The sequence below is a fragment of the Phocoena sinus genome, chromosome 21 (assembly GCF_008692025.1).
Source record: "Phocoena sinus isolate mPhoSin1 chromosome 21, mPhoSin1.pri, whole genome shotgun sequence".
Classification (NCBI taxonomy): Eukaryota; Metazoa; Chordata; class Mammalia; order Artiodactyla; family Phocoenidae; genus Phocoena; species Phocoena sinus.
Window position 1 is genome coordinate 30,702,725 of NC_045783.1, and position 24,186 is coordinate 30,726,910.

Sequence of the window (24,186 nt, forward strand, 5' to 3'; positions counted from 1 at the left end):
CCTGAGAGTCTGTCGAGCTGTGGGGCGGCCTCGCTTGCGTCACCCTGCGGGTGACCCATGCCCGTCCCTCCCTCGCGTCGCCACCGCCTCTCGCTGCCTTCTCACCGAGGATCCATCGGTCAACCACCGTTGTGCAGCTACTTAACTGCAGCCAGCATCAGCCTGTCAGCCACACTGCTTCTTCAAGAGCCTCTGTTCCTTCACTTCTTGTGAAGAAGGCTGCACAGCCTGTCCTGGTTACCAACAGACGGTAGGGGTGGGAGGAGTGGGGTTATGCCTCCTAGGTGGCAGGGATTCTGCTGGGGGGAGGCCAGAGCTATACCTCTTCATGGTAAGTGAGACCGCCCCCCCGCCGCCCCCCGCCCCTGCAACCCTGGCCCTTCTCTTGGAGGGCACAGCAACCAGTAGCTATGACTTTGTTTTCTTCTTTTGTCATTCCGGGACTCTTAAGAAGGGGACAAGTCATTCCGCTCTGGCTTTGCCAATCGGGAAGCTGATCAGAGATGTTGAGGGTCTTACCCTTGCTCAACAGCCCATCGGGGCTGACCTGGAACTGATGTCCTGTTAATTCAGCAAGAGCTGCTTTGCCAAATAATCCTTCTGTGGTCACCATGAGGCAAATTATAGACGTGCATGCGTGTAATCGGCATACCCCCAACTGAACGCTGGATAAACATACAAAAACAAATGAAAAACCAGGCCATCTCTTTGAAAGCTTGGGTTCCGGTAATAAGCACATTCTCCCCGGATAGGCTGGTAATAAGTTGTGGTCAGAGTGGGCCTGTTTGTCACCCAGCCAGGGCGAAAGGGCTCACAGTGGTGCTGTCTCTTGTTGATGATAAATTGTCAGTGTCGGGGAGAAAGAACAAGTCCCCTAGTAAGCCAGAGAAAAGTCTCGAAGCACCCAGCTTTTCACTGCCATTTGAAAGCCAAAGGTAGAAGGGCAGCCGTGAGATAGGTGGGTACTGAGGACCGGGATGGCCGAGGCAGTTCTGTGACGGTCAAGGTTATACAGGAACCAAGGGCAGGACGCGTAGGAGCTGTGGGCTCAAGGACCTGCAGGAACACGGATGCTGAAGGAGGAAGCACATGAGTCACTGACAGATCAGAGCATCAGAGGCAAACAGGATAAAGGCACATAGTGTGGCTTAGATTGAATTCTGGGGTCTGAATCGCAGGAGAACAAGATGGCACGGGTGCCAGGACTCAACGTCATGAGGCTCCAGCACACGCTTCCTGGGAGTGCTGAAGATGTAACGGAATTTGCATTGCGTGTGTCTGTACTCAGGATATGGGGGCTTACCTTTGCATAAATCTTCATGTTTTTCGGGACTATTTCAACACTTTCTTAGGCCCTCTGTCCTCCACCTCACGTCATGGTAAACGTATCAAGATACACTCACATCCCTCGTTGACTCTAATTGTCTGGCTGTAAGATATTTGAAAGGATTTAAATCATTTTACTTTTGGAATGATTTGGCTGTAACTCATTTAATTCATGATTGGCTCTAATTTCTCGGCTGTCATCTTGCACATCCAAGAAGTCTTATGAACCAAGAAAATCGAAGCTACTAATTATTTTCGAATGTAGTGTGATTTTTGTGAATGTTTAATTGAAACATGAATGAAGTTGACTTAATGTGTGACATCTTGTAGGCATTTATTTAAATACTTGTCAGTGAGGTTGATATAATGTTATACAGACATTTAATTAAATATTTATTAATGTTGCATTTTTTTAGGCCCCGGAGAAGCTCACAAGGCCCTCAGCATTTTGCCCATTGTGCCAAGCACGGCACGGCTTGTACTGGTGTGTGGAGTGGGTGTAAATAGCCCCTCCTTGGTTGAGCAGCTCCTGTATGACAGGATGGCTTAAGTGCTTCACCTACACTGTCACATTTAACCCTCACCATAGCCCTATGAGAATGTGATTTACTAACCCTATTTGATAGAACAGGAAATGGGGGTCTGACAACTGGGCCTCCTGGGTTTGGGGGCCAGGTGCTCTGGCACCAAGCCCAGGCTGTACCGCCTGTCCTTCCTTTGATCTTTTATAGGCTGCCACCTTGGTTCCCGTCTTGAGTATTCCGGGCAGTATTAAGTTTAATTCCCAGGTACAGTGGTGGATGCCTGCTCCAGTGAGGTTCAGCCTCCATCAAGGGCAGTCACCTAATTCCATGTAATGGAATATGCTTTCCTTTATTTGTTCAGTGTATTTGAACCTGAATGAGGTGGGCTCACAACATGCACATACTCAGGAATATACATGTAAGAGGCAGGCTTGAAAAAGCAAGATAACACAGCAGGAGATAGAAGAACCCTTCTGCTTCAATACGGGTATGCTCTCTGATTCCATGGGCCCCTCTCTGGGCAAGTGCTTATTTTCATGGTGAAACAGTCAGGGTAGAGATAAGGGAGACTGATCAGTTGTCCCAGTGCGGTGAGTGACGGGCTGCCTCACCTTTCTGCGAACTCTGATTGGAATCTATGTATTTGTGACAGTTCCACCTTTAATTCGAAGAGCTGTTTAGGGAGCAGGTTGGTGGTTGGGAGAGGAGTGGAATCTTGCTCGTGTGAATGGGGTCAGTGCATGTTTGTGGTCCAAAGAGAATCTTTTCAGGACTCAGTGGATTTTAAGAGTTTTTGCAAGGATGAAGATTCGACACAGATAACAGGATGGTGATTATCTCCGAGGGGTGAAGACGGGATTCCATCAGGGAGGGGCGCACAAAGGGCTTCTAAGAAACAGGACCGATAGTGGCTTATTTCTTGATGTGAATGATGAGTGCAGGGTTTCCAATTAATTATTAGTTCTTGAAATGTTCGAATATGTTTTATATACTCTTCTTTTTGTATAAAGTTTTCCCAATTTAAAAAATTTGAGGAAAAACCCCCCCCACAACTTTACAACACTGTTGGAAACATATTCATGTTTCTTTTATTTTTCATTTGATTTAGGTGAGCATAGCCACCCCAAAGCAGAAACCCAAGACTCCGTTTTGCTTTGGTAAGTACTGAGCCCAGGATGGGTTTTCTGAACACTCCTACAGCAGCTTCCTCTTTTGAGTGGAGACAGTCCTGTGACCACATGTGACTTACACCCTGTGTGTGTGAGTGACTGCTGTCCCAGCCATGTCCGTGGGTCTCAAGTGATACTCCTTTCCTTGGTCTCCCTGCAAAGATTGTTAGCAACATGAGACAGAGGCACGGGGGCCAGTGATGTCTCAGTCTTCCCGGCTCCGCAGGGCGGGGTGCCGGGTATCTACCTGCAGTTTTCGGGAACCTTCGTCTCAGAGCAGAGTAACGGTGTGCTTAGGAAACATGGAGACTTGAAGGAGTTGGGGGATAATAGAAAAGGAGGAACGTTCTGTTGAGTGTCTTGTTGCCAAATGAGTGACCGGTGAGAGTGACACAGGAAGCGGAGCTGCTCAGTGGAGGCAGGTCATTGAATCATCAGTATTTAATTGCCTTCCACTGCCTTCTCAGTGCTGTGCTGAGTGCTACGAGCAGATGCTAACAGATAGCTTCTGTTGTCTCTCTGGTTCTGAGTGTGAGCTCCACGAAGGCAGGGATGCTCCTCTTTGTCTTTGCTGTATCCCCGGCACTTAGAGTGTGGTTCCTGGCACACAGCGGGTACTCACTAAATATTTGCTGAATGAATAAGTGAATGAACTAAGGGACTCTCTGTCTACCCCACAACGCTCACGTCCTCCACTTCCGGCTTATTTATGCCTGGAAAGTAAAATGGTCCTTTGATCTGTCCCCTTTCCCAACTTCAGGTTGCTTCAAACTTGTTTTGTGTTCTTTCACCCACTCCCTTTAAATATCATGACCAAGCTCCAACATGACTCTCAGATCTTGTGGTCAGCGGATCTTAAAAAAAAAACAAAAAACAGTGAACCCAGAAGTAAACTGTTGACTTTATGGAGTGCTCAGAGGAAAGACCAGGTTGAAAATGAGGTCCAGGTCACAGACTTGATCGCAGGCAAGCTTCGTTACATTTCTCAACCACAGACAAGACCCCTAACCTGGGTCAGTTGTGCCAGTGGAAACTAGGGACACTGGGGCCAAAATTATATAGGTATCATCACGACTGTCAATCTCTCGGTGCCTCTGAAAAGCTGTCCAGGCGTGTGTCTTATGGATGGTGGATGAGCTGCCTCCCAGCAGCACACGAAGGCTATTGTTGTTGTCTTGTGGCCGATGGAATAATCCACACCTTTTAAAAACGAGAGCCCGCTGCTTCCCAGACATTCACGCAGGTGACTTTGCACCGTGGGAAGCATCTTCGTCTGCGCGGCGGGGATCCTCCGCCCTGCTAGTTGAAGCGCCTTAGTTTTGTGGAGTCTCTGTGTTGTGTGTGTTCTGACCCGGGTTCTTCTCTCTTCGTCCCCGTGCCTTTTGCAGTCATCAACGCCCTCTCGCAGAGGTATTTTCTTCAAGCCAATGACCAGAAAGATCTGAAGGACTGGGTCGAAGCCCTGAACCAAGCCAGCAAAATCACTGTATGTATGATCTTTCTCCTTTCTGGAGGGGGTCAGGGCCTCTTCCCCGCACGGGAACGACCCAGATGGTGGCAGGGACTTTCCCAGGACCCTGTTCCAGACTAGTTCCCCTACCTCTTCTCACACCTTGGCTGACTAACCACAAGTTGAACTGAGAGTCTGAGTTTGAATCAAGCTCAAGGGGAAGTTTATGGAGTGTCCCCTTTGTGCTTCCTGGGAGGGGAGGGCCCCTGGTCGGTCGTGGTTTGGGTCATTCTGGGATGCTGATTCAGAATGTGGCGGGATTGGAAAATGGATTGCTGACTCCGAGAAACAGAGTAAAGGAAACTCACATGAGGAGGGAAGTCGGAACTTGTTCCTGGCTTGGGGGAGACTCTTCTGACTTCAGGAAGCCACCTGGGGACCAGTCCAGGCCATGCACCGACCTGTCCTGGGAAAGCCTTCCGTTTATAAGCACCAGTTTACTGGCTGTTCTGTGAGGACTCTTGTTTTCCTTGACTCGGCTAACGAAGAACTCCTTTCTTAGAAATACAGAAAAAGAAAGGGAGATGGGTAGGGAGGAAGAGAGGGGGAAACTATGTTTGGAAAAAACTGGACCTTTAACCGATAACATAGGCAGGCTTCGGGCGTGCAATCCACGCTTTGCTGAAAAGCTTGATTTTCTGTATCGTACAGTCAGAAATGCTTACATTCTAGTGACTTCCGGTAACAACCCTTCTGTGCTGGGGCAGATCATCCTCCCCGGTATCTCAGGGTTCCCGTGAATAAAGTAATAGAAGAAACCTGTACACTCTACCCAGCCCTTGTGATACCGCACCCAAGCAGAGTACAAAGCGGATTTGCTTGTTGGCCCATTATTCTGATAAACGTTGGTAAACCTGTGAAAAGAGAGAGAAATGCCGGGGTGGCATGGGGGAGGGAGCCGCTCACTCCCTTCTGCTACCCACATGTTTGTGTGTGCGGCTCTAGAATGCTGACTTTAGTAAAGGTTTTCTTCATTCAAATTGAGGTCTTCACCCTTCTGTGTCTGCCACAATTTGGGGAGTTTCTTTCAATGTCTAATACCTTCTTCTCGTTAAGTGTTTCCTCCCTTGGTCCTGCCTGGTGAACTGGGCTACACAGCCTGCAAGGCAGCGGTGGCCTCTTTGCCTTGCTGTTGTGCCTTGAGTGTAGAGTTGCTCTAAGCAGCTAGCTCCCCGTCCTCTTTCCTGGCCCCACTGGACAGAAGTGATTGGCAACAGGAGTGGGAGGGAGCGAGATGGTACCGAGAGGCCGGGTGTCCAGAGGCCTGCGGGGATGGCACAGCCTCTGCAGGGGCTCCGTAACCTCCAGGGTCTTCCTGAGTTTCCTTTGCTCCGTTTATACATCTCTTCACTCCTCCTGCCAGAGGTCCTGTGTGACAGAAGGAAGAGGAGGGGTACCCTACTGCCTGATAACATGCATTTTTATCTTAGGGCACCTTGTGTGCGAAGTGAAGCATCCCAGGGGAGATGCAGAGATGAAAGACACAGACAGCGTATCCAGTGAACCAAGCTTTCTCACGGGCCACATTCATCACCCCTCATGTCACTCCTGTGAGACAGGTGCATTCACTGCCATTTTTAAGATGAGGAAAACGGAAATGAGAGTCTTGCCCCAAATCTAGAGTTTAGTAAATGGCAGAGCTGGGATTCAAACCCAGGACCTTCTGACTTCCAAGATCTCAAAGAGTTTATAAATATATGAAAAATGAGCAGCAGTTGTAAAAAGAGGTTAGATTACACACCACTTTTATGTCTATGGCTTCTTTTAGCCTTGTGAAAACCTTAGGTAGGGAGGGCAGGTGTGATTATCTCTGTTTATAAACGAGGCAGTGGAAGTGCCTGGAGATCAGTGACCCTCCCAGGGTCAGGAGCCAGTTTTTCCCCCCGCAGATCACTGGTCATTTAGTGCTGGGTCATTGAGTTCTTATGACTGAAGATAATGGTTGACATAATGGTATTTAAAGAATTGAGTTCGCTCGGAGTATCAGTATTCCTGTGTTAGCTTTCTTGGGCTGTCGTAACAAACTGCGTGGCTTACAGCAACAGAAATGTGTTCTCGCCTAGTCCTGAGAAGCCTGAAATCAGGGTGTTGGCAGGGCCCTCCATGTGCCCCCTGAAGGCTCAAGCGGAGAATCCTTGCTTGGCCTCTTCCAGCTCCCAGTGGCCCCCGGCCGTCCTTGGCGCTGCCCGGCTAATAGCTGGATCCCTCCATCTCTGTCTCCACCATTGTATGGCCTGTGTGTCTGTGTGACCTCTCCTTTTAGGAGGGCATCAGTCATTGGTCTTAGGGCCCAGCTTAAACCAGCATGAATTCATCTTAATTTAATTATATCTGCGAAGACCTTATTTCCAAATAAAGTCATGTTCTGAGGTTACGGGTGGACAATTTTGGGAGACATTATTCAACTCACTAAAGTTTTTCAAAAGGGTTGAAGTTTGGGCTTCCCTGGTGGCGCAGTGGTTGAGAGTCCGTCTGCCGATGCAGGGGACGCGGGTTCGTGCCCCGGTCCGGGAAGATCCCACATGCCGCGGAGCAGCTAGGCCCATGAGCCATGGCCGCTGAGCCTGTGCGTCCGGAGCCTGTGCTCCGCAGCGGGAGAGGCCACAACAGTGAGAGGCCCGTGTACCGCAAAAAAAAAAAAAAAAAAAAAAAAAAAAAAAAGGTTGAAGTTTGAGCAGTAAAAGAAAAGCACAGCTTTCTCCCCTTCCCTCCCAAGTTGGATTATTCCTTGTAGCAACCTAGCCACTCCTGGTGGGAAGAAAGATGAGTCCTTGCAAATTTCGTTTCACGTTGCAAATGGGAACCCTGTGGGCCTCCCCCATCAGAGGACCCTCCACAGTGGGTGAAAGGGGTCCCACCTTTCACTGGGATTCTGGGAGATACACAAATCAAGAGGATGAACTTGTTTTCAAGATCTGGAGTGTAGTTATTGGTGAGTTTGCCCTCCGCAGGCTGATTCAGAGTCTCAGAAGTGGAAACAGCTTTGCAGAGGCTCCAGGTGGTTGGCCAGAGGCAGCCCACGATGCAGGGACATGAGTGGTGACAACCAGCGGTTCTCTGGGTGGGCTGACGGGTTGAGAGGCAACACAACAGCCAAGTCACCAGGAGTCCTCTTCTGGCCACCGTGAACGCTGAAAGGCCACTTCCCTCCGTCTTTGCTGGGTTTCAGGAATTCATTTGGGTCATTTGGAGGCAGTTGTGTTGTTCCACGGTGATTATATCTCTGGACACCCCAGCACTAATCCACATCCCTAAAGAATTCTATCTTATCAGAGCAAAACACAGAGAAGTCGGAAAGGGTGGTCCAGGTAGGTAGGTAGTGGTGTTTAGCAGTGGGGCAGTTACTTCATTCCAATGAGCTTTAGTTTACTTCATCTATGAAATGGAGAAAATAAGGCCTACCTGATAGATCGTCTGAGATGAGAGATAATGCAGTAAAGAGATGGGTACTTTGCCTGGCACTGAACAGAGGCCCAAAGCAACGGGAGCTGCGGTTGTCCCTCAGCCAGAAGGGAAGGACAGGGTGGATTTCTGGCCCAATCTGGAGAGTTGGTGGGCAGAGGTCACCGTGGTCTAAGCTGAGTGCACAGGCCGGGAAGAGGGGCCCTGTCTCCTTTCTGGGGCCCCAGCGTAATCATGATGGTCTTAGTCGTTTTGATAGATGCCAGGGGGTGTGGCCTTTAGTCCCTGTCCTTGGCAGGCAGAGTTCTCCTATGGCCCTGAGCTGTGAGCTCTTTATCTCTCCCCGTGGCTTGCAATAGTTTATTTTTTTTAATTAAAAAAAAAAAAAAGTATTTATTTATTTATTTATATTTTTGGCTGCATCAGGTCTTAGTTGTAGCACGTGGGATCCTCTGCTGTGGTGCGTGGCCTCCTCGGTGTGGCGCGCGGGCTTCTCTCTAGTTGTGGCGCACAGGCTCCAGGGCGCATGGGTGCTGTGGTTGCGGCTCGCGGGCTTAGTTGCCCCACGGTATGGGGGATCTTAGTTCCCTGACCAGGGGTTGAACCTGCTTCCCCTGCATTGGAAGGCGGATTCTTAACCACTGGACCACCAGGGCAGTCCCTTACTTTTTATATAGTTTTTAAAGGTTCCTTTCCATTTGCAATTACCACAAAATATTGGCTATATTCCCTGCATTATACAATATATCCTTGGGCCGTGAGCTTCTGAACAGTCTGGATTCTTAGGTCTTTCTAGCTCCCAGGGCTGTAGAAGAAGTGGAAGAGGATGTTAGTTTTTCTCGTGGTGTCTGCAGTTACTTTCCTGGCAGATCCACGTGGGGCGTTGGGTCCTTGTGAAGAACAGGCTTTTTTTTTTTTTGAATTTTATTTTATTTTATTTTTTATACAGCAGGTTCTTATTAGTTATCTGTCTTATACATATTGGTGTATACATGTCAATCCCAGTCTCCCAATTCATCCCACCATCTCCGCTCCCCACCCTTCTGCCCCTGCTTTCCCCCGTTGGTGTCCGTATGTTTGTTCTCCACATCTGTGGAAGGACAGGCTTTGTGATGCTGTGGGTACTGCATCGGCAGCATCAGGGTCTGGTCTCTGTCTAGGTATTAATCGGCTTTGGGCAGAGAACTGGACTACTCTGGGCCTCTCTTGTGATGAAAAATTTTCCAGTATAAATGAGAAATGGACAAGGAGGAAGAAAAGCGGCAACATGAATGAGGATCGATGACCTCGGGTTGGGAGGGTGTTCAGGACTGTGGCGAAATGAAGAATCCGTTCCCCATCCGAAGAGTGGACAGCTGCTTCACTGGAAATCAAGATTTTTACGTGAAATATCCCAGATTTTAACAGCAGATTGAAAAACACACTGGATAGGACAAATGAAACACAGTTGGGGCAAGTCTACCTTTGGGCCACCAGTTTGCAACCTGTGGTCTCAAACTTGCCCTAAAAATTCCGTGATTCTTGCACCAGCAGTGGTGCTCGAACTCCGTCATGGAGAGGAGCAAAGATAATTCATTCCACAGAAAGGGCTGCATTTGTAAACGTTAGCACCGTTTATAAAAAGTTACTTAGAATATTTTGACAATTAAAATACTTTTGTAGTTTTATTCATATTTCTAACGTGTTGAAATTTATATCCTCTATCATTTGATGGCCGTGACACCTGTATGACTGTGTCACTCAGTTAGTGACAGGTCAGGAGTTACACCCCAGGCCCTGGGGCTCCAGAGCTCATGCTCCCCGCGTCCTGTACCGTATACCACAGGCATCTTACCCACTGCTGAGCGTGCTTTCTCCCGTCTTCATGTTCCTGGCTCCTTTTCGTCCACCAGGTTACTGTTTCGGCATCTCTCCCCTTGGAGACCTCCACCACGCACACCAGCCACGCCAAGCATTCCATTCCAAGTCGTTCCCCTGCTGCTGTCAGTCCCAGCTCCTGTTTATCGTGCTCACGGCACTCGCCACGATTGTAATCACTCTGATTGCTAGTCTTGCTCTGTAGTTTTGGTCAGTCTCCCTGATCAGCACGTATGTGGTGTGAGGGCAGGACACGTGTCAGTGTTTGCTGTTTTACCTTTGGTCTCTAGCCAGGCAAGGGCTGACTCATAGTAGGTGCTCAGTACATTGGTTGAGTGGGTGTGCGTGTGCGTGGGGTGGGCGTGGCTTGCTGAATTCCTCATATACAGGTTTGGATGGATGGAAGGGTAGCGGGGAGAGGGGCGTCGTGCTCTAATTTCGTACATTAGCTTTCCTCCCCTCCCCCTTCCTGCTGTTGCCTCCCCCAACTTTTCCTAGGCCTTCTGTTCCCTGTTAACTGTTCTGTCATTCTTCCCAGGTACCCAAAGTTGGGAACTTGCCCCTGACGACCGAAGTTGTCAAGAGCCTAGCAACTCCTCTGGCCCTGGAGAAGAAGCCCCAGGTGGCCTACAAGACAGAGATCATCGGAGGCGTGGTGGTACACACGCCCATCAACCAGGTGCTGGGGCCTGGGGCTGCCAGAGGGTGGAGGGCTTCGGGGGTGTCCGTGGTGTGTCAGTGACATGACAGAAGGGCTGGACCGAGGAAGGGGTGAGGGTAGCGGAGCCAGTGCACACGGGGTGGTCAAGAAAATGCCGGCAGTGCAGAAATTGAGGCCACCGCATCTGAAGCTCTGTGGCAGTACAGCTCTGCATCATCCACGGGGACCAGCACTTGTGAACCCCGTGAGAAGGGGGGTCGAGGATGGCTGGAAACAAGCCCCACTGTCCCTTGGCCTCGTCCGGTTTGCGTTCAGAGTCTTCCCTTTCTCCCGGGTCTGCCCAGCCTTCCCGGCCTTGGTCTCTGAATGCACTGTACAGTGCCTTCCCGGGGCAAAGCCAAAGGGTTTTTTTTATGGTTTCTTTCTCTCTTTCTTTTTTTTTTAACATCTCAATTGGAGTATAATTGCTTTACAATGGTGTGTTAGTTTCTGCTGTATAACAAAGTGAATCAGCTATACATATAAATATACCCCCATATCCCCTCCCTCTTGCATCTCCCTCCTACCCTCCCTATCCCACCCCTCTAGGTGGACACAAAGCACCGAGCTGATCTCCCTGTGCCATGCGGCAGCTCCCCACTAGCTACCTGTTTTACAGTTGGTAGTGTATATAAGGGCATGCCACTCTCTCACTTCGTCCCAGCTTACCCATCTGGTTTATTTCTCACTTGACTGCCATCGTGGCCCAAGAGGAAGAGATGATTGGCCGGAGAGGGTGGGGTCAGGGGTGTGGCTGCGTCAGGAGGGGGAGGCGCTAATCCTGCAGCTGTTTCCTTGTAGAACGGTGGGGATGGGCAGGAAGGGAGTGAGCCTGGCTCCCACGCCATCCTTCGAAGGTCTCAGAGTTACATCCCCACGACAGGCTGCCGTGTCCCCACCGGGCCCCCCCTCATTAAGAGCGGCTATTGTGTGAAGCAAGGGAATGTGGTGAGTGTCCATGCGGGGGCTGGGAGGGGTTCTGGGGACCCCGGGAGCCAGTGGGTGTGGGCGAGGCAGAGGGGAGGGCAGTTTGCAAGGAGGAGCGTGGGGCCAGTCACGCCCAAACCGCCCAAACCAGGGAGAGGCTGGGGTGGGGAGAGCTCCCGCCCTGCAGCTCGAGGTGATCCGAGGAGTCGCCCCGTGAGAAGAAGTCCTTGCCCCTGACCCCCAACGTGGGAGCCTGGCTTCGGTGGGGCGGGGTCCCCAGGAGCTTAGAACCCGAACGCACCCCCGGGAATGCTGGGAACTCTTCTAACATCCTGCTCTTTACCCTTTATTTCAGCGCAAGAGCTGGAAACGGCGCTTCTTTGCGCTGGACGACTTTACCATCTGCTACTTCAAGTGTGAGCAGGTTTGTAGTCACTCTGGGGCCCACCTGAGAGGCCGTGGAGGGCAGAGGTACAGGAGTCACACCCACGTGTGTGTGTCTGAGCAGAGATGTGGGCACACAGACTCCGGGGGTGCTTGTGTCTGACCTCCGTCCTTCTGGTGTGCGCATCTTCACGGTGATGTGAAGTGGCCTTAACTCCCTGCCTTTGTGGTCAGGACCACAGAGCATCATCTTAGATTTCTTTCCTCTCTTGATTATTTTGAGACCTTGTCTTGTTTGCCACCTGGTTTCAGCCAGTCATCTCCGATGATGATGGCTGCCTGGTCTGGGCGTTGGGCTGACAGCCTCACGCACTCTCTCTCTCTTTCCCCCCAGGACCGAGAACCACTGCGTACCATATTCCTCAAGGATGTTCTCAAGACCCACGAGTGTTTGGTCAAGTCTGGGTAATTGTCTCTGCTTATTCTTCTCTGGTCAGAGCTCCGTGTGCCCTCTTAACTCTTCTTTATTTTTTTAACATCTTTATTGGAGTATAATTGCTTTGCAATGGTGTGTTAGTTTCTGCTGTATAACAAAGTGAATCAGCTATACGTATACATATATCCCCATATCCCCTCCTTCTTGCGTCTCCCTCCCACCCTCCCTATCCCACCCCTCTAGGTGGTCACAAAGCACCGAGCTGATCTCCCTGTGCTATGCGGCTGCTTCCCACTAGCTATCTCTTTTACGGTAGTATATGTAAGTCCGTGTCACTCTCTCACTTCGTCTCAGCCTTAACTCTTCTGTTACTCCCCTTCTGAGGCTCTATACCAGAACCTTCTTCCAAGAGCAGGAAGATGTTGTCTCCTTGACATCTGTGGCTGACTCTCCACATCCAAGCTGCCGCAGCTGTGAAATGGCGCTGGGCAAACCTATCCTCTTCCCATCCGCTTACTCTCACTCCTGAAATGAGCCTATGTGATACTTTTCTGATGGAGAAAAAGAAAGGATATAGAACAAAGGAGAGGTGCTTCTCAGGTGTCAGCTGCTCATCTCACCGGAGGACTGGGCTCAGAGGTGGAGGGGGACTGTGCCCTTAGTCACTTGCTTTTCAGTGCATCTGCTCAGACCCCTGTTTATGCCATGCCTCTGCCCTGAACTTGTTATGCCTTTCTCCTCTCCTCACTTTGACAAAGTCCCTGATGTCTTCTTAATATGGGGATGATTCACAGCAATGCTCTCGGGCAGGACGAGGAAGTATTTTTAATGTGTTCCTCTTTCCACTAGGAAATGGTCACCTTTCCAGTGCCACAGAGCGTAGGACGAGTTTGGGACCTGGGGCCTCTGAACGCTCTCCCATATCCAACACCCATACAGGTGCCCCTGGAACCAAACTTTAGAGACCCAAGGGCATCCGGGCATCAGCAGTCCTCATTTGGCCCTCAGTCTGCAGTCTGTAGGGGTACTATATGGAATCTCCGTCCCACGGACTGTGCATGCAGAGCCTGCATCCCCAGGGAAGCTGTTAGCAGCAGACTGACTGTTCTCACATGAAGGCATGGGAGGGTCTTGCATGAAAACGAGGTGTTTTGTGGCCCAAGGAAGCAGGGACTGTTGTGAGCCTTGCAAACGGCAGTTGCAGAGTATGGAAGATTAGGGAAGTTCCCACCAACAAATTATCATTCGTGAAAGGTGCTACAGGTGGAAGTTGCAGAAGTGTGGCTCCAGAGGTGACAGTGGGTGGAGGAGAGATGAGGCTTGTTCCTGACCCTGGAGGCCCGTGCAGGTTGATGGGTGTATTGGGGCAGCTTAGGAAACCCAGATAATGTTCGTCCCTAAGAGCGCTTTGCACTTTGCCTGAGCCAGAGTCAGACTGAACTCCGGGGAAAAGAATTGAGGGAGTTGAAGATCCTCAGGGAAGGAAGTTGCCGAGGCCCTGCAGGTTCCAGGCCTGTGAGACTGGGGTCTCCCAAACCCAGTCACGGGGGTTAGGGCATCTGAGTAGTCAGTTAACGTTTTGTTGAATTGAGTTGAATTGAAAGGCCACATGTAGCCTGAGAAGTAGATATGAAAAGGGTGGGGGTTTCCTCCCTGTTTGCTTTTACCTCCCCTGTAGTAGATGACAAGATTGTGCCACATGCGTATAAATAGTTTAAAAGGTTAAAGCATCTTATCCAGAAAGAAGAGCCGTCTCCACTCAGATACGCAGGAAGTAATTATAATAGCTAATGAAATGCATTTCAGATGACCACTCTGAGACATTCATTGTACCAGGTGCCTCATATAACTTATGAGATGCCTTATATAACTTATAACTGATCTTTGTGGTAAGAAGCTTGGTAGAGGAGGGCTTCTGATTTCCATTTTACAGTTGGGGTAGAAAGGCTCACAAAGTTTTAAAAATATTCCTAAAATACCTTTTCCCAGTGGAGTCAGGATTGGGCCCCAGGTCTGTCTGACCCCTGATTGCTGTCCCCGCCCATGTGGGGCTTTGTCTCATGCTCCTCCTTTGCCCAGGTGCCCATGTCACTGGCAGCGCACCTGCCATTTCCTTCCAAGTCCTGATTCCTGAAGCCAGCCCTGCCTGTGATCAGTCCTTTCTTTCTTTTTCTTTCTTTCTTTCTTTCTTTTTTTAAAATTTTTTGACCACACCACATGGCATGTAGGATCTTAGTTCCTCAACCAGGAATCAAACCCGGGCCCCCCTGCAGTGGAAGTGCAGAGGCTTAACCACTGGACCACCGGGGAAGTCCCCCTGTGATTAGTCCTTTCTTGGAATTATTCTAACTCTTGGCATGTAACACGCAGTCTAACATCTGACTGTAAAGTTTTGCTTTTTTATGTTCTTTCATGGGGAAGGAATTAGATCTTTTACTCCTTACATGTTCCCCACAGTGACTGGATACACAGAGCAGGCATTTCACCCTGTAAATAATTTCGGCTGATTGGAGGTTTGTGGCTGAGCATCAGCTACCTCTCGCCTTCTTCCTTGCGGAAGTAGGGTCCCTCTTCCAAACCTCACACCCAATTTGAAGCATCTTCAAGTGGTCTACTCTCTCCTTCCCTTTTTCCTCTTGAGCATCCAGTCCCCTTTTGAGAGCAGGGATTTAGTGAAGCTGATGCAGTTGCTCTGTGGGTGGAGAAAGGCTTTGGAAATAAGAGATTCAGGTCCCTTAGGAGTGGCACCTGGTAGTGGAGTAACTAAGAGCGTAGACTCTGGAGTTGGACCCAGTTTCAAATCCTGGCTCTGCTGGTTCCTTACTCCGGTGCCATGGACAAGTCATGGAACCTCTCTGAGCCTGGGTTTCCCCATCCATAAAGTAGGGAAAGTCTTACTGCCTCATTGGATTGTTGGGAAGATTGGATGAAATAACACATTAAAAAACACAAAGAAGGGCTTCCCTGGTGGCGCAGTGGTTGAGAGTCCACCTGCTGATGCAGGGGACACGGGTTCGTGCCCCGGTCCGGGAAGATCCCACATGCCGTGGAGTGGCTGGGCCTGTGAGCCATGGCCGCTGAGCCTGCGCGTCCGGAGCCTGTGCTCCGCAATGGGAGAGGCCACAACAGTGAGAGGCCCGCGTACTGCAAAAAAAACAAATAAACAAACAAACAAATAACACAACAGATTGGTGGTTGTCAGAGGCGAAGGGTGGGGGAGTGGCCGAAATGGGTGAAGGGGGTCGAAAGGTACAAACCTCCAGTTATCAAATCAGTAAGTCCTGGGGATGCGATGTACAGCACGGTGACTGTGGTTGATAGCACTGTATTCTGTATTTGAAAGTTGCTAAGAGAGTAGATCTTAAAAGCTATAACCTCATCACGAGAAAAAAAATTTTAGTGTTACATACGAGACAGTGATCATTTGCAGTGTATACAAATATCAAATCATGTTGTACACCTGAAATGAATATACTGTTTTTTATCTTACAAATATACTGTTATATGTCCATCTCTTAATAATATATATGTATATAAAATATATATTTAATGGAGCATAATGGACATAGAACAGTGTGTGCTTGTGTATATATATAAAACCAATAAAATTTTCATCTACTTGACCCTCAAATAAAAACACTTGAAACAGTACTTCTCACCAAGCACTTTTTATCAGTACATCTGACCCACTAAAGAATCACACAGTCGTAGACGGTGTGGGGTGTGGTGCATGTGAGGCAAGAGGTTTTGGAGGCCAAGGAGCTTTGTCCTGTTAGAACTGGTGGTGGTGTGTATTGGGGAGGGGGATCCATGGGGATGTTAAACCACTTGAGACCCTCCAGGAAGTGAAGCTAGAGGAAACCCTGTAATGCCTTCTGAGGCAGGGCAGCAAGAGGAATGGCCTGTGAACCCCCTTTTTAGGGTAGGGGGCACGGGTGCCTGCCTCAGGGTGAATCAAATCCTCAACGGGTGACCAACTGGTAACTTTCTATCTCTTTCTCTGTCTAGCGACCTGCTGATGAGGGACAACCTGTTTGAAATAATAACCAGCTCCAGGACCTTCTACGTGCAGGTAAAAAAGCTCGCTGCCATAAGACGCTGACGTTCCTTCTCTGTGGGTGGTGTACTTGTAGGCCTGCCTTTCCCTTTGCTTTCTCTTTTATTTTGTTCGAAGCTTCTAGGTGGTAAATTTAGCCCCCGATAGTCAGTCCGACTCCCATTTTATTCTAAACAGGATGTTTGCCAAAAGCTTCCCAACCGTAAAATAATAAGAACGGGTTGAGCCGCTACACTGGGGAATGTGAGTTTGTACCAGCTGCTCGTAGCTGCTGGGCGCCAGCTCAGCAGAGAAAAGGAGAACTGGTCAGTGGTTTCACTTCTCCCTTGGAGGGTATTTATAAGCCCCGTCTATGTGTGGACAGCACTGTGTGCGGAAGGACAAAAGCACAGAGGGCCCTGTGCGGGCACCAGGTGCACAGCCAGCTGCACAGAGAAAGCGATTGTTTGGACTCTGACGGTTCAGCTCTCAGAAGCATCTCCCCTCCACCCACAGCCTTGGAGTTCTCCCAACTCCTTCTCAAATCATAGGAGCTAGAAAGGCAGATTTCTAGCCTCTAGCATGGCCTAGACTTTCAAGGCCGAGCCCTCGCTGCAGCCTGCCTGGCCGTCCACAGAGCGTGCCTTGATTCCTGCAGCCTCACGGCGATGGTGCCCGTCTAGCGCCAAGACTGCCATGGAGTGTGTTGGTTGAAATGTGGGGCTCCCCAACCAAAGCTTCTCAGGGTTCCCCGCACGCTCCCCACTCAACACCATCCCTTTCGTGAGGTCGACCCTCACCCATTTCGTGAGCAGCAGGTCCCTCTGAGCGGGTCCCCCTTCCTGAGCCCAGCAGACATGCTAGCAGCCTGAGGCATCTGTGTGTTCCATTCATTTAGACAAGCATCTGGGAAGAGCTGTGGAAGAGTGCTGCTGGGGCCCTAGAGCAGCCTCCACGGCCATTCAGGGACATGTTTGAGCTGTCGGTGCACCAAAAGAGTTTCCAGTTCTTGGACTAGACAGATGGGGCGTTGCCTCATCCTGGGGACCCCGCATTCAACAGAGTGGATCCTGAACCCGAGAGGGAGATAGTCAGGTAAACAGGCAGTTAGAACAGTGTGCTGAGGTGGGGAGGGCGTGTTGGAGAGATGAACGCAGGGGAGCTTTTGGGGCAGTGAAACTGTCCTGTGTGATACTGCAGTGGCAGATGTGTGAAATTGAATTTCGCAGCACAGAGCATAAACCTTTAATATACGCAAATTTAAAAAATCATTTAGGAGGTCAGGTGATCCTAGCATGGCATGCAGAATATGACCAAAGAACCTAAATGTGTTACAAGTATGAAACAACCTCACTCATGGGGGTGGGGGAATAAAACAACAAAAAACAAAACAAGAAAACACTGTGAGAAGGGCTACCCTTAGGGTGAGTAGTGGTTGCCATGGGAACTCCCAAGAAGGGTACCTCCCCCAGTCTCAGGGAGTCAAGGGAGGTTTCCTGAAGGAAGATACACCGAAGCCAAACCCTTGGCGGAAGAGTGGCCCAGGCAGAGGGAACAGCAAACAGCAGGGGTTAAAAAAGCTTGGAGATGAAAGGGGCACAGGTGCTGGGAAGCTGATATGGAGGGCCTGTGGCCTGTGGGCCTTGTTCAGGAGCTTGTATTTTATCCTGAGAGTTAGGGTCCTTGGAGGTTAAGCTAGGGGAGTGACCCAATCAGATCTGCCTCCTAAAAATCCCACTTGGGCAAGTGACCTAAGAGCCTTGTTTTCCTCATCTGTAAAGTGGAGATGAGAGCCCTCGGTCCTGGTCCTGTTGATGGGATGCTGGCGGTGAATGTCCTGTCCGGTGCAGTGTAGGGGACAGGTAAGAAAAGGGTTAGACAGGAGCCAGGGAGAGCAGCTGGAAGGCTGTTGTAATGGTTTCAGTGAGAGATAAAGGTAGCCTGAACTTGGATGGATGGAGAAAAGTGGAAACATTTGAAGCTATTGATAAGTCCTTTCCAGGACTTGAGAGTTGATTGGATGTGGGGTGAAGGGAGCGATTATGCTGGGGTTAAGAGTCTAGAACAGAGCCTCGGACTGGAGATAGTGATTTGGGAAACATGAACGTCAACCAAAAAAAAAAAAAGTTCAGAAGACACTGCATCATTGGCACGAGTGTCTGCACATTGACCAGTACCTTATCATCATTTCTGTCCTACTTTGCCATCTGCTCCCACATTTCTAGGATAAAAGAACACTCACATCCCCCTGAATAAATAAATGAGCAAATGGACAAATCTGTGTATAGCACCAAAACTCAGAATAGAAGGTTGGAGAAGAGTAGAGATTAAAACTCTTTAAGAATATGTATTTATTCATTTAAAAACAACTAAACTCGTTTATGTTAACACAAGTAACATTTAATGAAAAATAACGCGTTCTAAAACAAAAAAGCAACAGGAGTAGCATTTTTTAAATATATTTTTGCAAATCTCTTTAATGGCTGGTTTATTAGAAGACAGCAGGATTCTCATATCTGCTTCTGCACTCAGTCTGTGGCCATATGTTGTTTTGATGGAAGAGTATGAAGAAAATCTGGCCCCGCAGAGACATGTATTTGGAATAAAGGGATATTTTAATAGCTCTTTCAGATAATTGTGGATCTTCTTTGATTCTATACCGAAACTTGACAAATCGTAGTTTCTTAATGTTTAGGTGCTGTGTGGAATCAGAAGCTGGTATCAATAAACTTTCATACTCTTACATTAAAATCCATTGGTCAGTTTTGCATTCTGAATGGATCATATGTGGCAGGGCTGTATCTAAAGGTGGGATTGGTTCTTGGGGAGAGGTAGGGGTTATTAGCTTGTTGGAAAGGGAGGGCTGCAGAGGTTGGGAATAAGGTTAAGAAGGAGATGCCTAAAGCTTTTGGACAGCTGCAATGGAAGTAACCAGAGGTACATATGGGAAGCCTTTTATTGATGGCCCATTAGAACTCAGTGCTTGAACCCACTGAAAATGTTATGATACCGGTCTCATTCCAGGTAATCAAAGCTCATCGGACTGCAATAAAACCACAGACTGCAGTGACGCATTTAATACCCTTTGTTCCTCTCACCTCAAAAACTGCCCTCAAGGACAGAAACCCTACTTTTCCTTTTGAACCAAGCACCAGAAACATGTACACACTTAAGCAGACCAGGAAGAGAGGAAGGTATAAGCTTGGCACTTCCCTTCTTGTTCTGTTGAGTTTCAAGGCTTTTTTTCTAGTCTCTTAGTAATTCACCACAGGGTGGGTGGATTTCAGCTCTGTGTTTTACTGGTTCATGGAGCTACCTTTGTGATGTGGTTTTAAGATATTTTTGAGTTTTTTTTTTTTTTGAGTTTTTGATGAAAGCTAAGCACAGGCTTTCCATAAAAGATAGATATACACATACACTGTAATTTTTGCATATAATTTTTGAGGTTTCACTTAATTTCTGTTGCCAGTGGAGTCCAGTTCTTAAAACTACTAATAGAGATTTAAACTGTGATCTCAGTAATGTAATATCCTATTTCTTCTCGTGTGGGATCAGTATCTGCTTTTCTCTTTGAATAGTGTATATATATATATATATATATTTTTTTTTAATAAATTTATTTATTTTTGGCCGCGTTTGGTGTTCATTGCTGTGCACGGGCTTTCTCTAGTTGCGGCGAGCAGGGGCCACTTCATTGCGGTGCGTGGGCTTCTCATTGTGGTGGCTTCTCTTGTTGCAGAACACGGTCTCTAGGCGTGCAGGCTTCAGTAGTTGCGGCACGTGGGCTCAGCAGTTGTGGCTCGAGGGCTCTGGAGAGCAGGCTTAGTAGTTGTGGTGCAGGGGCTTAGTTGCTCCACTGCATGTGAGATCTTCCCAGACCAGGGCTCGAACCCGTGTCCCTTGCATTGGCAGGTGGATTCTTAACCACTGCGCCACCAGGGAAGCCCCTTGAATAATGTTTTAAACATTAGTGAACATTAAAATAATGTTTACTACTGTTTATTATCCTCATGGCTGGGTTCACTACCTGGGTTATCTGACAGAAAAATGTCCTTAAACGGAATTAGAGCATTAGGGAAGAAATGTAATTAGCAAACGATTTCCGTCTCAAATACTAAATGTTTTAAGAAAGAGATTTAATTGTTTTTCCCATCATATTAGCAAAGATTTTTTAAAAATTGTAATATTTAAAACAACAACAAAAAAAAAAATAAAAGGGAATTCCCTGTCGGTCCAGTGGTTAGGACTCTACGCTTTCACTGCTGTGGGCCCAGGTTGCCTCCCTGGTTGGGGAACTAAGATCCTGCAAGCTCGCATTGTGGCCAAAAAATAAAAAAAAGTTTTTTAACTGTAATATTTAATTCTAACAAGGATGCATGTAATATACATACATACATATATATGTTTAAATGAAATCTATATTATTGACTAGAAATCACTCTGGCCATATATAAGAAGAGCCTTAAAAGCATGGATACTCTGGGACTTTCCCGGCAGTCCAGTGGTTAAGACTCTGCACTTCCACTGCAGGGGGCGTGGGTTCGATTCCCGGAACTAAGATCCCACATGCCATGTGGTGTGGGCACCCCCCCCCCCCAAATAAAAGCATGCATACTCTTTAGCAACTTCCCTGGGAGCTGAAGAATCTTAAGTATGAAAAAAGCTTTATACACAAAGATGTGAATAGCAGTATTGTTTATATTAGAGAATTGGAAATGATCTGAACGAATTCTAGAGGATCTGGATTCTTGTGTTTGAGTTTCCAGCTGTTAAGTCAGGTGATTCCCAGTGTTCTCTGATTCAGGATTCCTTGCTAAGTGGAGCTGGGGTGAGCACACCTAGGTTGGTTGAGTGATTGCTCCTAGAGAAGAAGTGAGTGTTTGTTGACTGTCTCAAACGACAGTCAGATAGATGGTCTGTGGCTTGTGGGTGGGGCGTTTTTCGCTATGGTGATCAAAGGACTAAAAGTAGCTTAAAAAGCCCTGGAAACTGACTATTGGACTGTCATCATGGGGGTCTTGCAATCTGTTTAATGAAAACATTCCATCTCCTGTGTGATGCGGGAGACCTTTGTCTCTCCCTTAGCTCCCATCCCCATCTTTCCCTCTGTCTTCTCACATTTCCCCACCAAATCAACTTCTGTTCCCCTAGAAGGAAAATCTGTAAGAAATGCTATTCTGCTGATGGACAATTTAATTGCCACCATCTCATTCCAATTCAAAATAGCCTTTCTTCTCCCCCAAGTATGTTATCTTATTATTATTTTTACAGAAGTTCCCTTTAGGGCTTCCCTGGTGGCGCAGTGGTTGAGAGTCCACCTGCCGATGCAGGGGACACAGGTTCGTGCCCCGGTCCGGGAAGATCCCACATGCCGTGGAGCAGCTGTGCCCGCGAGCCATGGTCGCTGAGCCTGCCCGTCCGGAGCCTGTGCTCCGCAACGGGGGAGGCCACAACAGTGAGAGGCCCGCGTATCGCAAAAAAAAAAAAAAAAAAGTTCCCTTTAATTATCTTTTGCTCATATTATTTTAATTTACTTAACAATGACAACAATTTACATGCAGAGGCTCTTTCCATATAACACCCCCCCCAGAGTTGCAACTTGCTGTCTTCTACATTACTTTTTGTTTCCAGGGTCATCTCTATAATGTAATTGACTAGTGAAGTAATTAAGAGTTTGAATATGACTTTCTACATAAATTAAGAAGCATACTGGGGCTTCCCTGGTGGTGCAGTGGTTGAGGGTCCGCCTGCCAATGCAGGGGACGCGGGTTCGTGCCCCAGTCCGGGAGGATCCCGCATACCGCGGAGCGGCTGGGCCCGTGGGCCATGGCCACTGAGGCTGCGCATCCGGAGCCTGTGCTCCGCAGCGGGAGAGGCCGCAACAGTGAGAGGCCCGTGTAGCATGCTGTAATATTATTCTGCTTACAGTTGAAAAAAACTTTTTTAATTAGCAAAGTATTCTTTTGAAACTGAGATTGGAAAATGCAATGTATAATTGGTCACTTTATCCAGAGAAAAGCAATATAACTAAGGTGAATTGAGATACAATACAGTTTTACTTTAAATTTCCTAACTGTAGAAATAGACATTAGCATTTATGGATAATGTTATTTATAATAGAAATAATTATTAATATCTTTTCAAACAACCCAAGGAATCTGAGAGACTTCAAGAAATATAGACATGTGTACAGAAATCCTTAAGAAGGCTGAAAAGAATACAATAGAAAACAGGTAGGCAGTGAAGACCTGGTCACCCTCCCGTCTGTAAACCATTTTATGGGGCTGATAAACAAGCATATTAAGAAAAAGTATGTTATCTTACTTGATCCCAACAATTTGATCCTTTAGGTAAGAATTATCCACAGTTTGAGTATGAAGAAAATGAAATTAAAAAGTTGTAGGGAGAAGGCAGCAAACATATTTATAATATTGGAATTTAAGGCTTCATCTGTGTCCCTCATATAATGATAACAACAACAATAATGACTAATATGAAGCCCTTTCTGTGTATTAGGCTCTTTAAAACTGCCTTACCTAAATGAGTTCATTTAATTTTTCCCAATAGTTCTACTTGTGGAACAGGTTAGCTAGCCCTGCTATCAGTAAAATACTTTCTGGAAGAATCTTGGAGACCGTGTCCTGGTTATCTTTTTAGACTAGGGATGGATTTCTCTTTCTGGGAAACCACCAGGTTGTCAGGTAACTGGGAAAAGAAAAGTCCAGGGAAGAGAGAGGGCAGGTGAATTTGCAGCTATGGTGCGTGAGAGGGGTCTTCTCCAGGGGCACCGTTGCTGCCTCTCTTTGGCCCAGCGTGCCAGGGTGTGAAACTGTTCCCCTTGTAAGTGTCCTGCACACACCTAACCAGGGAGGGTTGGTTTGGGGACAGGATGGGGTAAGCATGCAAATTTGAGGGTTTTAAAAAGACTGGTCATGTAATTACCTTGATATAATGCAAAGGGAAAGAATCATTCTAGGGATGGGGAGAGTGAGGGGTATATGTGGAGAATTTTGCAGGCCAGCGTGTGTGGTGTTTGCATTCATGCATGCGCGGGCATGCAGATGCATGCTGGTAATTTTGGGTGGCTCTATCAGGGGAAGGTGCAGGGCGACAGAGAGAGGTTAACTAATAAAACGTTTCTGGAGGTCAAGGCTTCATTCAGTCTTGGTCCCATCTGTGTGCCTGGTACCTGATGTCACGTGTCACCCTGAGTAAGGCCTCAGTAAATGTTTGCCAGGTTCACTTGGATTCAGCTCCTGTAAAGCTGGAAAGCACTGAGAATTCCCAGGGCTCTACCTACTGTGGCTTGGCTTCTGATTTTCCTCTTTCTTCACAGAGCCGCTGCTGCCCCCTTCTGGGGTTGCTCGGTATTTCTGAGGGAAGAACTTTTTAAGGCCTCGCCTGTGCCCTTCCCTACTTGTTGGTGAGCTTGGTGCTGCAAGTCTAGCAACTCTTGAGGCCTGGATGGGACTCAGGACAGACCCAGATCACTTGTGCTTTGAGAGAAGCCCTATTCCTGGAGAAACCACCTGTCTGGGAGGATTTGCAGAGGATTTGGTTTTAATGGGACTGGAGCTGAAAGTGGGATCATTTGTTGGGATAGCTGTGGTAGGAGGATGACTGCACTGGGTGTCAGGAGAACTGGAATCTAGACCAGCCCTAAACCTTGGGCTCTGGCTTTCTGGGCTTCATTTTCCTTTTCTGTAAAACAGGGGGTGAGGCCAGGCCGATTGTGTTCCAGAGGGGGTGAGGGACTTCAGTAGGGATGGGCCTCTAAGCTCTCCCTCTGTCACGACCTCTGCCCCACTTTGAGCCCTTTTATTTATGGGGTGACAAATATGATTTTTCTGGGGAAAAAAATGTCCTCAGAAGTCTGAAAGCCACTGGCCTGGATGGTTTCTGAGATCCCTTCCAG

The 24,186-nt window shown here is 48.1% G+C and overlaps 1 protein-coding gene across 8 annotated transcripts in view; it reads left to right on the forward strand.

Annotated features, from left to right (window-relative positions):
- PLEKHA2 (pleckstrin homology domain containing A2) overlaps positions 1 to 24,186 on the forward strand; it is a 57,805-nt gene that overhangs the window by 29,092 nt on the left and 4,527 nt on the right. For 5 of the 8 annotated variants that reach the window (XM_032618605.1, XM_032618606.1, XM_032618608.1 and 2 more), the window contains exons 4-10: positions 2,959 to 3,007; positions 4,408 to 4,505; positions 10,327 to 10,467; positions 11,290 to 11,436; positions 11,771 to 11,839; positions 12,194 to 12,264; positions 16,244 to 16,307. In XM_032618605.1, coding sequence (XP_032474496.1) covers positions 2,959 to 3,007; positions 4,408 to 4,505; positions 10,327 to 10,467; positions 11,290 to 11,436; positions 11,771 to 11,839; positions 12,194 to 12,264; positions 16,244 to 16,307 — 639 coding nt within the window. Of the gene's footprint in view, positions 1 to 2,958; positions 3,008 to 4,407; positions 4,506 to 10,326; positions 10,468 to 11,289; positions 11,437 to 11,770; positions 11,840 to 12,193; positions 12,265 to 16,243; positions 16,308 to 19,295; positions 19,466 to 22,425; positions 22,505 to 24,186 lie in introns of all 8 variants that reach the window. The other 3 variants (XR_004347896.1, XM_032618610.1, XR_004347897.1) reach the window with 3 other exon arrangements.